At 44.5% G+C, this 17,498-nt stretch overlaps 1 protein-coding gene across 5 annotated transcripts in view; it reads right to left on the bottom strand.

Annotated features, from left to right (window-relative positions):
* The window catches only part of ripor1 (RHO family interacting cell polarization regulator 1), a 320,548-nt gene that overhangs the window by 16,726 nt on the left and 286,324 nt on the right, over positions 1 to 17,498 (bottom strand). For 4 of the 5 annotated variants that reach the window (XM_078210944.1, XM_078210942.1, XM_078210943.1 and 1 more), the window contains exons 14-15: positions 5,980 to 6,119; positions 3,141 to 3,309 (exon numbers count right to left, since the gene is read on the bottom strand). In XM_078210944.1, coding sequence (XP_078067070.1) covers positions 3,141 to 3,309; positions 5,980 to 6,119 — 309 coding nt within the window. The remainder of the gene's footprint in view (positions 1 to 3,140; positions 3,310 to 5,979; positions 6,120 to 17,498) is intronic. The other variant, XM_078210941.1, reaches the window with a different exon arrangement.

Here is a 17,498-nt window from a genome sequence, read left to right as displayed (position 1 = left end):
GGGGAAGCCGAGCATGGATTTGGAAAGCAACTTGTTCAAGGACTTTGTACAGGAAAGAGAGTTTGAAATGGGACAGTAGAAAGCACATCCAGATGGATGAGTAGTTTTTTTTTGAGGAGAGGGAGGTGATGACAACAAGTTGAAGGGTGGGGAGGAGGAAAATGGGAGCGGAGAAGAGAATTGTTAACTATATCGGCTAACACATAACTTATGAAGGGATGGTGGGTTGTTAACAGTTTGGTTGGAATAGGATTTTATGGCGGGGGGGTGGGTCTCATGGACAAGATAGGGTTGGGAAGAATGTTGCAGGAGATGGGAGTGAATTCAGAGAAAGCTGCAAACTCAGGATTGGGGCAATGAGGAACATTCAGGAAAGTTTGTGCCAAAGGGCTAGGGGAAGGGAGGGAAGCAGCAGAGGCAGCTGAATGGATGATTTCCATCTTTGTGACAAAGAGATTTGTGACATCCTTACACTTACTATTGGAGATGATGGTGAAGGAGGCATTACAGTACTGATCCTTCCCCAGTGCACAGTCTCTGACCAGCCAGATAAACTTCATGACCAGCTTTGTGCTGTACTCCAATTTCACAGCCATCATGTTTAAAAAAGGATCAGAATGAATGAGCTTCACTTAATCAAAGTTGTGTAAAACAATGACAAGAGATGTGCATTCATGGAGCGATTTTAACAACCTCAGGAATCCCCAAGGTACATTACATCCAATGAAGTATTTTTTAAATTTCGTCACTGTTGCTAATAGCAAATCTAGCAGCCAATCTGTGCACAGCGAGCTCCCTACAAACAGCAACAAGATGGTCAATTGTAGTAATGCAGATATAGGGATGAATATCAGATAGCACATTGGGAGAACCCTCCTGCCCTTCTTCAAAATAGTACCATGGGATCTTTTCCAGCTACCCAATAGTGCAGACAGGTTCTAGGTTTAATGTCTCATCTAAAAGATGGTACCTCTGATGGTTGGAACACTCCCTCAATACTGAACTGGAGTTTCAGCCTGGGCTATGTGCTGAAGCCACTGGAGTGGATCTTGAACCCACAACTTTCTGATTCAGCGACAAGAGTGTTACCACTGAACAAATGTTGACATCCACAGTAGGACAAAATCAAGAAAACGTCAAGGCGACAAAATTTAGTTCCAATTTAATCCCCATTTGCACAGGATTTGTGCTGAATTTTGAACCATGACTAGACCTGGCTGGAGCAGGGCAGCATATTATAGATATTTTTGCAACCATCAGCTGAAAACAAATTAGCAGTGTAATTTTGAGGACGTGCAAGCTGTTAATGGCATGGTCAAGGCAACTGGGACTTTAGTGAACCACGTGCAAAAACTACTGAGATTTAAGGATTGAAAAAGAACAGACGAAGGACAGAAAAGGAAGGTGAATTAAAGTCAAATCAGATAAGAGAAATATAGAGAACAAGAAAGTTTGGATTATGAGAGAGACAGAAAAAGAAAAAAAAAGTTAAAATGAAAAAAAAAACTGACTACACACAGGAATGAGATTGAGCACTTAGAAATTATTTCCATCCTGGGCCAGAGAGGTTGATTGCTATGCTTTAACAATTATCACATTGTGAAAAGGCACTTATGGACCTTAAATTACCAAACTTAATGTGCTTGAAGGGCAATTCATGTGTAAATCCAACAAGTCATTGAAGATGACAGGGATACAAATGCGAGATGCTGTTTATGTAAATCAAATGGCAATTGGAGTAAATCTACCAGTAGGTTCTGGAGATTTGCAACGCACGACAGATCTCTGAATTGTCAGAGCTTGCTGGCCACTCGGTCATAAAACCGTCCACATCATTAACATAACATTACTTATCCTTTATTCATCCCATTTTGGTCATTCCATTCCAAAGAAAAATTATTTTGATCATAGATCAGCCATAAAAAGTGAAACTACATTCTGAATTGTGAATTAAATTTTCAATCAGTTTCTGCAACACCACGTTACCCTCCACAGATGGTGATATTGCACTTTTGAAATTATTTATAGTGTGCCTGTGCCATCAGCTGACAGAAGGCAGTACTACAGGACAGATTCCGAAAGACAGCTTCAACTCCAAACTGGAACATGCATTTGGTTTCACTTATTCTGCTCCAGTCTCCTTATACTAACTAATCAGTTGGGCTATCAATGAACAAACAAGGTAACATAATAAATAGTGCTGCAGAAATCTAATTTAATGTTGTATAATTAAGAATTTTCTGTTGTAATACAAAGGAAGCTGAATCACTTGTTCATAAATTACTGTAGCCAGTCAGTGAGTACAGATTCCACACAGCAGGTACTGCATTTCTGGAAGTAAATTAATAAATTTCTTCTTGATTAGGCAGTAGTGCTAGAAATGTCAATTTCTAGTGGATGCTAATTTAATGATTCAATGTTTATTTATTAGTGTCACAAGTAGGTTTACATTGATATTGCGATGAAGTTACTGTGAAAATCCCCTAGTCGCCGCACTCCGGTGCCTGTTTGGGGACACTGAGGGAGAATTTACCATGGCCAATGTACCTCGTCTTTTGGACTGTGGGAGGAAACCGGAGCACCTGGAGACATAGGGAGAGCGTGCAGACTCCGCACAGACAGTGACCTAAGCTGGGAATCGAACCTGGGTTCCTGGCATTGTGAGGCAGCAGTGCTAACCACTGTGCCACCATGCTGCATTATCTTATGTGAACGTCCACAGAAGGAAAAACAAATGGCTGGGCTACTTCGACTTATAAATAATTGTTGAATAAGTATAGTTTAGCCCCTTCCAATGGGAAGCTTTAATTTGCTCTGCTTATTTGCTGTCATTTCTGACTTAAACAACAACTCAACTATATATAGAAACAGGGGAAGATCGTATGGATCAACACCCAAGTTTCAACAGGATTTTCAACAGGCATCTATCCCTTTTCACAAACCCTCCCCCAGTCCACCAAAAATCAGAATTAAACTCCTGTAACTGTACTTTAATAACATATCCTACCTCACAAACACAGTCCATGCTGTTTGTCAGCATAAATTAGCACAATGCTACTTTAACACAGAGTGTTGTGATATGCCCACAGTTTCAGTAACTGCCAGCACTGCAGATAATGTAAGAATTTGACTATGTTTACCAGTAGAAGTCTGCTGCAGTTATTCAAGTGTACAATTAGAACCTGGTCCAAGTGTTCATTCCCTGTTGTCATTGGAACCAGACTCCCTTCAGAGCCACTGCCGACTCCAGTATCCTCCGTTAGTGCTTCGCTGGGTCCCGCAGCAAGTCCACGCACTCTACTGCTGTGCCTGCCAGAAGAAGCAGAAATAAATTCACTACAATAGTTTGAGACTGCTTCAGTTACACATTTAGGAGATACACAGACAAATTGATCTTTCCATGCCGGTGTAATCTTCAAACAAGGCCAGAGGTAAATAATGGTGGGTTTCACGGAGTGGAGGTGGTGATAGAGGGGACTTGGCAGCAAGGGCTGGGTGAGGCTTCCTGATGCTAGATCCTTTGATCAGTCACTGAGTGCCTTAGATCAATGGACCCCTCCTCAGGAGACCACAAGCATGGTTTGTACGTCCTGCTCCCCTTGTGACGATAATCCCATTCACCAGTGGGTTAATACGAGCGACAGTGGCATGAGGCTCTTAAGCAGTCATTGCCCATTTAGGGGTCTCAATTGGTGGCAGGGTGGGAAGGCCAACCACGGGTCATCCCGCCCCGGATCTAATTTTGACAGAGGCTGGAAGGTGGCAAGGTACTCGCTCTCTACCTTTCTGCCAAAAAAAAACTAGAACTAGGAGACAGTTTAAACACAAGTGCTCTCCCATTTAAGACAGAAATTAGAAAAAATCTTGTCTCAGGAACTCTCTTACCCAGAGAGCTGGAAGCAGGATCATTGAATATTTTTACAGCAGAGGTAGATGGATTCTTGATTAACAAGGGAGTCAAAGGTTATGGAAGATAGGTGGAATGTGGAGTTGAGGCCACAGTCAGATCAGTCATGATCCTATTGAAATGGTGCACTACTAATGCTCCTAATTTGTATGTTCAGATGTACGTAAACTGTCACAACCTACAACATGCATTTATGTAAAAATACTTGCATTTATATAATGCTTTACAACCAATTTAGTACTTTTTGAAGGATAGTTATTGTTGTGATGTAGAAAACATGTCAGCGAATTTGGCCACATCAAACGCCTACAAGTGGCAACTTAATAATCAACAGTCAACCTGTTATCTTATTCAGCTCTGACAAAGGGTCATCGTGATTCAAAATGTTGGCTCTATTCTCTCTCCACAGATGCTGTCAGACCTGCTGAGATTTTCCAGCATTTTCTGTTTTTGTTTCACATTCCAGCATCTGCAGTATTTTGCCTTTATTTGTTATCCTGTGATGTTGACAGACGGACAATATTGGCTGCAGTGGATAATTCCCCTGCTCTTTTACAAAATGTCATGGGATCTTTTTATATCCACGTAAGCAGGCAGATGGGGTCCCTGGTTTTACATCTCATTTGAAAGATGGCACCTCTGGTAATGCAGCACTCCCTCAGTACTGCTGAGGTAGTGTCAGACAGACCACTGTTGTTGAATGTCAGCATAGATCTTTATGCTCAAGCTCTGGAGTGGAACTTGAATCTGGAACCTTGTGACTTAGAGACAAGAGTGTTACCAACTGAGGCACGGCTAACCAGATAGTGCCTTTAAAATGGACAAATATCTCACAGCTACTTCACAAGAGCACCCGAGCACCCGTTGACAAACACTGACACTGGGCCACACAAGGAGATGTTAAAGCAGATTGCTTAAAGGCTAGCTCAATGATTAGGTTTTAAGGACAGCTGAAGAACAGCCACCAATGGTGGAGCAATTAAAATCGAGGATGCTGAAGTGCAACAAGAACCCTCAAGAGTGTTGTACAGCTCAGGGTACGCTACAGAGGTTGGGGGGCAGTGGCAGGAGTTTAGGGGTATGGTAAGAGGCCTCTCTAAATAGAAAAGTATAAAATGGTTCAAAGTTTCAGCTCTATGAGCTATTCCTTCATGAGTCTATTTACTGATTTCCACATACCCCAATCAAAAGTCCCCTTCCACACAATGTAAATGTGTCAATGTTAAGTAGCTAGTCATTGAAAGCTAGATGATAGTTATAGGCTTCAGTATGATGTAGATAGGATGGTGAAATGGGCAGTTGCATGGCAGATGGAATTCAGTGCAGACAAGTGTTAAGTGATGCAATTTGGGAGGACTAATGGAAAGTATAAATGGCATGATTTTGGTAAGTGTAGTTGAGTAGAGACACGTTCACAATTCCTTAAAAACGGTATGGCAAATTGGCAAGATGGGTTAAAAAGGACGTGGTTTTAAATAGAATATAAAAACAATAAAAGCTAAACCTTGTAAATCACTGGTAAGGTCTCTATTGAAGTACTGTGGATAATACTAGACACTGCACTTCAGCAAAAATGCAAGTGCAACAGAAAGGCTAAGAGAAGGTTTACCAGAGATACTAGTCTTCAGTTATGAGGACTGGTTTGGAAAATTAGGACTTCTCTAAGGAGCAGAGATGGTTAAGAGTTGACCTAATAGAGACTTACCACATGGTGGGAGGTTTTGACTGAAAAGGGCTGTTTCCTCCAGTAGGTGAGTCAATACCTAGAGGTCAGATTTTAAAATTAGGGTAAAGATCTGGAGGGGAGATGAGGATAAATATTTTTGGGATCTGCAACATTTTCGAACTGAAAAGGTTGTGCAAGCTAGTTCCATAAATAATTTTAAAAGGGAGTAGAACAGTTAATTGATGAGGAATTTGCAGGGTTATGGATAAAAAGGGAGGATGTGGCATGAATCAGGGCTACTTTTCCAAAAAGCCAGCAGAAGCACATTAGGCTCAATGGCCTCTTTCTGTGCTATTAATTTCTATGATTTCAGTTTGCTGGACTTGCCATAAGAAATGGGTCATACCTTCCTATCTTCTCTGCTTCGTCTTCTGAGAATTCAGAGTCTTCCATGTCAGATGTGTTGAGGAAGTCGAAGCTCTCCAGTGCATGTTCAACAGTCAGACTGATACTTGATGCTCTGCTCCTGTTCACACCCTGCCTCTGCTGCAAAAAGACAAACTCTATATTCATTTTATTTATTTGTGTCACAAGTCTTACATTAACACTGCAATGATGTTACTGTGAAAATACTTTATCCAATTAATGCTACATAATTTGTGAGCCATTGTGGAAGATACTTTAAATGGAAGTTAAAACTATAACCAAATGTTCCACAATCCAAGTGTCATTTTACTGCAAACCATTTAATCATTAAAACAACCTGGCTCTAGGAATATAGCTGCCTACATGCTACCTTCCCCTTTGACCTTCCTTACTCAACACATCAGAAGAGGGCTTCAAGGACAAAGAAATCTAATTAAAATCATTCCAATTTATTGAGACAAAGTGGGATTGAAATCCAGCACAATTAAGGATCAATTTGGTGTCTGTCCTTCACTGACTACTACATGAATTGGGCTTCGACAGGGGTGAAATGAAGATTTCCGATCCAAAACACTGAAATCAGATCTACTTACAACTGAATTGCCACACACTGTATTCACAGTCACTATAACATGGTCAGTACTAAAACTGATAAAGACACTTCAATCCTCCAATACACACATTCATAGAACACTACAGGGCAGTACAGGCCCTTCGGCCCTCAATGTTGCGCCGACCTGTGAAACCAATCTAAAACCCATCTAACCTACACTATTCCAATATCATCCATCTGTTTATCCAATGACCCTTTAAATGCCCTCAATGTTGGCGAGTCCACCACTGCCGCAGGCAGGGCACTCCACGCCCCCACCACTCTCCGAGCAAAGAACCCACCTCCGACATCTGTCCTATAGCTTTAAATTGAGGGGTGATAGATATGTCCCCTTGTGCTAGCACATAACAAAAATCTCTGGAGATTGCAGCTGTCTCTCCCACTTCCTCACAGTTGTCACACAATATGCTGGCAATAGGTGGCAAACACAGTAAGAAGTCCCACACACCAGATTAAAGTCCAACAGGTTTATTTGGTAGCAAAAGCCACTAGCTTTCGGAGCGCTGCTCCTTCGTCAGGTAAGTGGGAGTTCTGTTCACAAACAGGGCATATAAAGACACAAACTCAATTTATAAAATAATGGTTGGAATGCGAGTCTTTACAGGTAATCAAGTCTTAAACGTACAGACAATGTGAGTGGAGAGAGGGTTAAGCACAGGTTAAAGAGATGTGTATTGTCTCCAGCCGGGACAGTTAGTGAGATTTTGCAAGTCATGGGGGTTACAGATAGTGTGACATGAACCCAAGATCCCGGTTGAGGCTGTCCTCATGTGTGCGGAACTTGGATATCAGTCTTTGCTCAACGGCTCTGCGTTGTCGTGTGTCATGAAGGCTGCCTTGCAGAACGCTTACCTGAAGATCATAGGTCGAATGCCTGTGACCGCTGAAGTGATCCCCAACAGGAAGAGAACAGTCTTGCCTGGTGATTGTCGAGCGGTGTTCATTCATCCATTGTCATAGTGTCTGCATGGTCTCCCCAATGTACCATGCCTCGGGACATCCTTTCTTGCAGCATATCAGGTAGACAACGTTGGCCGAGTTGCAAGAGTATGTACTGTGTACCTGGTGGATGGTGTTCTCACGTGAGATTATGCTATCCGTGTCGATGATCCGGCACGTCTTGCAGAGGTTGCTGTGGCAGGGTTGTGTGGTGTCGTGATCACTGTTCTCCTGAAGGCTGGGTAGTTTGCTGCGGACAATGGTCGGTTTGAGGTTGTGCGGTTGTTTGAAGGCAAGAAGTGGGGGTGTGGGGATGGCCTTGGCAAGATGTTCGTCTTCATCAATGACATGTTGAAGGCTCCGGAGAAGATGTCGTAGCTTCTCCGCTCCGGAGAAGTACTGGATGATGAAGGGTACTCTGTCTGCCGTGTCTGTCTTCGGAGGAGGTCGGTGCAGTTTTTCGCTGTGGTACGTCGGAACTGTCGATTGATGAGTGGAGCACCATATCCTGTTCTTATGAGGGCACCTTTCAGCATCTGGAGGTGTCTGTTGCGATCCTCCTCATCTGAGCAGATCCTGTGTATACGGAGGGCTTGTCCGTAGGGGATGGCTTCTTTAACGTGTTTAGGGTGGAAGCTGGAGAAGTGGAGCATCGTGAGGTTATCCGAGGGCTTGCGGTACAGTGAAGTGCTGAGGTGACCGTCCTTGATGGAGATGCGTGTGTCCAAGAATGCAACCGATTCCGGAGGGTAGTCCGTGGTGAGTCTGATGGTGGGATGGAACTTGTTGATGTCATCATATAGTTGTTTCAGTGATTGTTCACCAGGAGTCCAAAGGAAGAAAATGTCATCGATGTATTTAGTGTATAGCATCGGTTGAAGGTCCTGTGCGGTGAAGAGGTCTTGTTCGAACCTGTGCATGAAGATGTTGGCATACTGAGGTGCGAATTTGGTCCCCATGGCTGTTCCGTGTGTCTGGAAGAAGAACTGGTTGTTGAAGGTGAAGACATTGTGGTCCACGATGAAGCAGATGATTTGTAAAATTGCATCTGTAGTCTGGCAGTTGTCGACGTTGAGTACTGAGGCAGTTCCAACAATGCCATCGTCGTGGGGGATGCTGGTATAGAGTGCCGAGACATTCATTGTGACAATGAGTGCTCCTGGTTCAACTGCTCCATGTGCGTTGAGTTTCTGTAGGAAGTCCGTTGTGTCGCGACAAAAGCTGGGGGTTCTTTGTACAATGGGTTTCAGGATGCCCTCGACGTAGCCGGAGAGATTCTCGCACATTGCCCGATACAATGGGACGGCCGGGTGTGTTTGCCTTGGGGTCTATTTTGGTGGCGGGGCAGAACACATCAGTCTTGCAGCAGACAGAGGAATTCATGATATATATATATAAATGATTTGGAAGGTGTAACTGGTGTAATCAGCAAGTTTGCGGATGACACGAAGATGGCTGGACTTGCGGATAGCGAAGAGCATTGTCGGGCAATACAGCAGGATATAGATAGGCTGGAAAATTGGGCGGAGAGGTGGCAGATGGAGTTTAATCCGGATAAATGCGAAGTGATGCATTTTGGAAGAAATAATGTAGGGAGGAGTTATACAATAAATGGCAGAGTCATCAGGAGTATAGAAACACAGAGGGACCTAGGTGTGCAAGTCCACAAATCCTTGAAGGTGGCAACACAGGTGGAGAAGGTGGTGAAGAAGGCATATGGTATGCTTGCCTTTATAGGACGGGGTATAGAGTATAAAAGCTGGAGTCTGATGATGCAGCTGTATAGAACGCTGGTTAGGCCACATTTGGAGTACTGCGTCCAGTTCTGGTCGCCGCACTACCAGAAGGACGTGGAGGCGTTAGAGCGAGTGCAGAGAAGGTTTACCAGGATGTTGCCTGGCATGGAGGGTCTTAGCTATGAGGAGAGATTGGGTAAACTGGGGTTGTTCTCCCTGGAAAGACGGAGAATGAGGGGAGATCTAATAGAGGTGTACAAGATTATGAAGGGGATAGATAGGGTGAACGGTGGGAAGCTTTTTCCCAGATCAGAAGTGACGTTCACGAGGGGTCACGGGCTCAAGGTGAGAGGGGCGAAGTATAACTCAGATATTAGAGGGATGTTTTTTTACAGAGGGTGGTGGGGGCCTGGAATGCGCTGCCAAGTAGGGTGGTGGAGGCAGACACGCTGACATTGTTTAAGACTTACCTGGATAGTCACATGAGCAGCCTGGGAATGGAGGGATACAAACGATTGGTCTAGTTGGTCCAAGGAGCGGCACAGGCTTGGAGGGCCGGAGGGCCTGTTTCCTGTGCTGTACTGTTCTTTGTTCTTTGTTCATCAGGCAAATGAGGCTGCGGGAGTTCTTCCACAAACCCCAAAGGCCAACAGCGAACACAATGAGACAGCCAATGAACCGGAACAGCCGACAGAGAGATCCGCAGTGCAGCAACCGAAGAGGAAAGAGTCGAATTGGACTCCCCCGAAGGCCGCTGCCCTCGACTTGACATGTATGCCCAAGCCATCAGGAGGTGCGTCAACACCAGATTCATCAGCCGCACTCATAAGACAGCCCCGAACATCACCCAATCACAACGCAATGCCATCCGCGCTCTCAAGACCAACCGCAACATTGTCATCAAACCAGCAGACAAAGGAGGGGCCATCGTCATACTGAACAGAACGGATTACTGCAAAGAAGTGTACCAACAACTGAACAACGAGGAACACTACAGACAGTTACCCGCAGATCCGACCAAAGAACACACCCATCAACTCAACACTGATCAAGACCTTTGATCCGAACCTTCAGAACACTCTCCGTGCTCTCATCCCAAGTACTCCCCGCGTTGGACATCCCGAAGATACACAAGACAAACACACCCGGCCGTCCCATCGTATCGGGCAATGGGACCCTGTGCGAGAACCTCTCCAGCTACGTCGAGGGCATCCTGAAACCCATTGTACAAAGAACCCCCAGCTTTTGTTGCGACACTACAGACTTCCTACAGAAACTCAGCACACATGGAGCAGTTGAACCAGGAGCACTCCTCGTCACAATGGATGTCTCGGCACTCTATACCAGCATCCCCTACGACGATGGCACTGCTGCAACTGCCTCAGTACTCAACGCCGTCAATTGCCAGTCTCCAGATGCAACTTCACAACTCATCCGCTTCATCATGGACCACAATGTCTTCACCTTCAACAACCAGTTCTTCATCCAGACACACGGAACAGCCATGGGGACCAAATTCACACCTCAATATGCCAACATCTTCATGCACAGGTTCGAACAAGACCTTCAACCAATGCTATACATTAGATACATCGATGACATTTTCTTCCTTTGGACTCATGGTGAACAATCATTGAAACAACTATATGATGACATCAACAAGTTCCATCCCACCATCAGACTCACCACGGACTACCCTCCGGAATCGGTTGCATTCTTGGACACACGCATCTCCATCAAGGACGGTCACCTCAGCACTTCACTGTACCGCAAGCCCTCAGATAACCTCACGATGCTCCACTTCTCCAGCTTCCACCCTAAACACATTAAAGAAGCCATCCCCTACAGACAAGCCCTCCGTATACACAGGATCTGCTCAGATGAGGAGGATCGCAACAGACACCTCCAGACGCTGAAAGATGCCCTCATAAGAACAGGATATGGTGCTCCACTCATCAATCGACAGTTTTGACGCGCCACAGCGAAAAACCACACCAACCTTCTCAGAAGACAAACACGGGACACGGCAGACAGAGTACCCTTCGTCGTTCAGTACTTCCCCGGAGAGGAGAAGCTATGACATCTTCACTGGAGCTTTCAACATGTCATTGATGAAGACGAACATCTCGCCAAGGCCATCCCCACACCCTCACTTCTTGCCTTCAAACAACCGCACAACCTCAAACAGACCATTGTCCGCAGCAAACTACCCAGCCTTCAGGAGAACAGTGACCACGAAACTACACAACCCTGCCACAGCAACCTCTGCAAGACATGCCCGATCATCGACACAGATGTCATCATCTCACGTGAGAACACCATCCACCAGGTACACAGTACATACTCTTGCAACTCGGCCAACATTGTCTACCTGATATGCTGCAGGAAAGGATGTCCCGAGGCATGGTACATTGGGGAGACCATGCAGACGCTACGACAACGGATGAATGAACACCGCTCGACAATAACTAGGCAAGAGTGTTCTCTTCCTATTGGGGAACACTTCAGCGGTCACGGGCATTCGGCCTCTGATCTTCAGGTAAGCGTTCTGCAAGGCAGCCTTCACAACACACGACAACGCAGAGTCGCTGAGCAAAGACTGATAGCCAAGTTCTGCACACGAGGACGGCCTCAACCGGGATCTTGGGTTCATGTCACACTATCTGTAACCCCCATGACTTGCCTGGGCTTGCAAAATCTCACTAACTGTCCCGGCTGGAGACAATACACATCTCTTTAACCTGTGCTTAACCCTCTCTCCACTCACATTGTCTGGACCTTTAAGACTTGATTACCTGTAAAGACTCGTATTCCAACCACTATTTTGTAAATTGAGTGTGTGTCTTTATATGCCCTGTTTGTGAACAGAACTCCCACTTACCTGACGAAGGAGCAGCGCTCCGAAACCTAGTGGTTTTTGCTACCAAATAAACCTGTTGGACTTTAACCTGGTGTTGTGGGACTTCTTACTGTGTTTAACCCAGTCCAACGCCAGCATCTCCACATCAATAGGTGGCAATGCAGGATTGGGCTCAGCCAATTCCACATTAATCATTACAAAACTCCTTTTAAAACAGAACTTTTGGGTTTCCTCCATTAATGATTGTGGAAACCTCACCAGCTTCTTAAATAAAATTTATTTTGTCAAAAAAGGCTTGTTAAATTTGAAAAGTACTCCAACGGAACAAGTGAAGGGCATAATAATAACGGATGGGAAGCGCATCAAAAAAGCAACAGAAAAGAGGGACTGAATAATACAGGGTAATTAGTGGTTGAGTTATAGTGGTTTGCAAACCAGTATTCAAACGCAAATCAAAAAAGGCAAGAGAGCTTGGTGGACTGCTATCTTCTGAATCCCAATGCTGGTTTATTGTCCATTCCTACAAAATACCCATCAGTTAAAGAACACCCACACTCCAGTAATGATGAGACAATTTCTCTCTATACTAATTAATGTACTTTAGAACAACAAATGATATATATTGGATATCTGACTCTGTGGCAGAACTCCAAAGAGTAATCGATTACTGCAGAGAAAGCTCATTGAATGACAGGATTCAGGCAGAGCCAGTACTCTACAATAGTAATCTGCAACCCACAATTAGATGTATAGTATTTCAGATTGATGTGTTTATTGTGTTGGCAGCCAATCTATGGGCCGCCGTTGGGGTTGATTAATTACTGGCAGCAGCAACACAAATTGATCAGCTTCATTGAGGAATTAGATGGCCAATGGTCAGGAAGTACTATAGCCATCACCAAATAAAAGCTCTCTCATGGGCACCACCCATCTCTTATTCCACTTCTCTCACTCAACATGTAACTTGCAAGGGTATTTGGTTGCCACGTGGTTTTGGTACTTGGTCAGTAATTCAGAGTTCAAATCCCACCACGATACCAGTTTACATCCAGTCCTTTCACTACTCACTTGGCTCATATCACCTTCAGTCCCAATTAGACTAGTGATAAATCCAGCCTTGCCCATGTTCAGATTAAAAACTAATATTCCCCAACAGCATTCCACATTGAGGATCAACCAGGATTTTATCACAAACACCAACATTTTAGAGTCCTGGCAACCTGAACTGCAGAGCACTTGACGATAGCCAAAGCCTTATACAATGGACCAAGCTCAAGAAGATAAAATAGGCATTGGTTTTATTACAGTTCTAAAACTGAATCATGGGGTGCTCCCAACTAAAAATGCTTTTAAACTATTTGCAAACCAGCTACTTGAGACTCCCATCACTCACCACCAGCCTCTCAGAGGCTTATTCGCATCACATTTGGCCAGCTCTACTATTCTTTGAGAATGCCAGAAGCAACATTTCTGCCTCAGTCACTAAAAAGCACATCACAACAAACAACATCCACTCTCAGTTACTAGCAATCTGGCACCATAAGACCATAAGATATAGGAACAGAATTAGGCCATTCAGTCCATCAAGTCTGCTCTGCTATTCAATCATGGCTGATAAGTTTCTCAACCCTATTCTCCAGCCTTTTCCCTGTAACCTTCGATTTCCTTACCAATCAAGAACGTATCCATCTTTGTCTTAAATGCACTCAGTGACCTGGCCGTCACATTCTTCTGTGGCAATGAATTCCATATTCGCCACTTCTGGTTAAAGAAATTCCTCCTCATTTCAGTTCCAAAGGGTTGTCCCTTTACTCAAAGGCTGTGCCCTTGGATCCTAATCTCTCCTACTAATGGAAACAAATATTCCAAATGTGGTTTGACTAGTCTTACAAAGCCTCAGCAGTACATCCCTGCTTTTCTATTCTAGTCTTCTCAAAACGAATGCTAACATTGCATTTGCCTTCCTAATTGCCAACTCAAGTTGCAAGTTAACCTCAGAGAATCCTCAGTCACTCCCAAGTCCCTTTGAGCTTCCAATTTCTGAATTCTCTCCTCATTTCGAAAATATTCTATGCCTCTATTCTTCCTACCAAAGTTGATTTTTAGTTGTAATTAGAACTGCCCATGTGGGCAGCCTGGGTTTGAAACAGGCTCCTCAACCAACACCAAAGGTGGGGAATAAAGAACAAAGAAAATTACAGCACAGGAACAGGCCCTTCGGCCCTCCAAGCCTGCATCGACCATGCTGCCCGTGTGGACTAAAACCCTCAAATTTCTGCTATTTGTTGACTGAGTAGTTGGTGTAGGTGGAACATCTTTATATGACATGGCCCTTTGTGGTGGGGAAAAGAGAAAACAAGAGCAAGGCCTCTTTTTGCGTTTTTCTGCTTTGTCTGGGTACAGAAGACAGAAACCACTTTCAACAGGGTTGATCTACATAAAAAGACAAGCAAGGACAAGTTCCAATCTCAGTGTTTCACACCTTTGATACGCCCAATCCAATCAGCTATAGCTGCAGTACGTTCCAGATTCCTGAAGCAATGGTCCACTCAGGATTCGGACATGGCAGGAGACTCACAGGATGACAGAGGAAACATTTTAGGGATATCCTCAAAGCACCCATGAAGAGGTCAAACAGCCTCACTAACTCATGGAAGACCCTGGCTTACGACCGACCAAAGTGAAGAAGACTCGTCTGGGAAGGTATTGAACTCATTGAGAGACTTTAAAACGTGCAGAGACGAAGTTGAGGTGTTAGAGGGAGCACATAAAACTCCAATCCATTCACCCAAACCTTCAAGCACCATATACCCTATATGTGGCAGAGAATGCAGATCGTGTATTGGACTTAACCGTCATCTCAGAACCCATCAAACCGAAGTGGAAGCAAGTCATCCTCGATTCCCAGGGACTGCCCGAGATAGAGACATTTCAAAACCCCACAAGATACCTCAGGCATTGGAAAATGCTTGCTTCATTCTCTCTATTCCTTTCCAACTGTCATCATATTGGAAAGGGATGAGGGGAAATGTAAAGAACTGAATAATTGTTGGATTTTCTTTGTAACAAAGTGCTAACTGGTTCTATTCTAGCAACTGGAGTTTCAGTTGTAACTCTACTGCTTATAATTTCAGGGCATCATTCAGTCTGAAAAGTTCACACCCACTCACTTGATCCCTAACACAAGGGTTGTAATTTCTCAAGAGGCCACTACATCCCAAGTATTTTTTTATTGCCTCTAACTTATGCAACATATTAATTAACCACTGTCCCAATTCCTCCCACTTCTTCAGTTAAAACTTACTGAACAGCCCACAACAGACCAATGACATCTCTCACTCTGACTCCTAGACTCCACAACTGGTATAATAGCCAGTCTGCAGTTATCACCTCTGACCCTCCTCAACCCTCTTACTAGAGAGCACATGAACTGTCAGCACCAAATGGAAATCTCCTTAATATTTTTTCTGAGTGTGTTCTGTGATGTTTTGGCCCCATGTCATAGCAGGAGTGAGGTAAACAGAGCTGGGTAGAGGGGAGTTTATTTTCTCTAGCATCCTTATCCTGTTTGAGAGTGTGCGCACACAGCATGAACAACTTGCCGCTCAAGGGCAGAGATGAAATTGTAAATCCTGTAACCTCATTTGGAACAATAGTTGACTGATCACCTTCTGAGGGGGGAGGGAGGGGATAATGTTGGCCAGTGGGGGGGTTGTGTAGAATAAGCAGGGCTCGAGAGGAAAATGGTCAGCAATAAAGCTATAACAGCAGTAAGACGCTCTTAACTACCATGGAATGTATCTGTGTTTCAGCCAACAACCTACACACATCATGCACTTTTCCTCAAAAACAAAAATGCTGGAGAAACTCAGCAGGTCTGACAGCATCTGTGGAGAGAGAATAGAGCCAATGTTTTGAGTCTGGGTGACCCTCTGTCAGAGTTCCGGCGAAAGGTCATCTAGACTCGAAACGTTGGCTCTATTCTCTCTCCACAGATGCTGTCGGACCTGCTGAGTTTCTCCAGCATTTTCTGTTTTTGTTTCCGATTCCAGCATCTGCAGTATTTTGCCTTTATGCTCTTTTCCTCAGTTGGCTAAGGCTAAGCTGCCACACTAGAGGCAATTCGCCATCTACGTATGCCTATGTTGAGAGGAGGTGCTCACAATACAGAAAATGGGCGCGAACAATACAGAAAATGCATCCATGTTCTCCAGGATCTTGCCATCGATTTAAACTGTTGAGGGGGGGTGGGGGGGGGGGGGGGGGGGAGGTCTGTTTGGTGAAATGTCTATTTTTTCATTTGCGTCTGAGGAAAGGTCTATAATAAGCTGGAGTTCAGTTTCTGGGTGAGTGCAGACATAAATGTTATCGGCATACTGAAGCTGGAGTGGTTTGCATTGAAGGTGATGCAGGTTGAAGCTTTCTTGTCTGTTCTGTAGATTATCCCCACACCCATGTTTCATTTGCTGGAGATGAGGAGAAAAAGGTTGGTGTGGAATAGAATATTTGAATAATGATGGGAAAGAATATTTGAGGACCTGGATCTCAAGTTCATGGTTTACCAGACAGCAGCGATGCCTGCACTTTAAGCTTCAGAGTCTTGGACAATCTATGGCAGACACCACAAAGGAAATACCACCAGCAGTCCCTTCACAGGATCCTCTAAATCCAGTCACAAGAAAGGTAGTCCAACCGCAGCATCTCTCCCAAGCCAAATTGCCCAGCATCCAGGCGCTAATCACTCAAAACACATCGCTGGGCAGCACATGGAGTTCATATGCCTGACACCAGACTCATGAAGCAACTATTCTATTCAGAACTCATTAGTGGCAGGAAATTCCCAGGAGGACAGCAGAAACACTTTATGGATATCCTCAAAGAGGTCAAATCCTTGTTGATTCATAGGAAACCTTAGCCTAGAGAATGTTAATTTGGGAAGGTACCAAACACAGTGACAGACTGCTTTGGGAGCACACAGGACCATCGCAGAGAGTGCACAAACATCCAAACACCCAAAATGCCTGACCCTTCAAGCACGACCTGCCCTGCAGTAGCAGTATCTGCAGACACTCATCTCAGCACTCAATGGATTGGAGTGGAAGCAAGTCATCCCCAATCCCAAAGCACGGCCCAAGAAGAGACACATCTCATGCACTTGGATAGGTAGCTAGCCTAAGGCTCAAAGCCTCCACTGGATTGTGCATCATAACCATTTGGTGGCCAAAAGACATCTTTCAATTAGTGGTGGTACCATAATATGACCCATTTCTGGTCCCACTTCACCTCTGACACATTTCCTTCGCCTCCCCCAGGGGCTGCCTCCACGTAATCTCCAAATGTTTATCCAGGTG

This window comes from Mustelus asterias, chromosome 4 (genome assembly GCF_964213995.1).
Source record: "Mustelus asterias chromosome 4, sMusAst1.hap1.1, whole genome shotgun sequence".
NCBI lineage: Eukaryota > Metazoa > Chordata > Chondrichthyes > Carcharhiniformes > Triakidae > Mustelus > Mustelus asterias.
The sequence above is the reverse complement of the archived record's forward strand: the minus strand, read 5'-3'. Positions and strand labels throughout refer to the sequence as shown.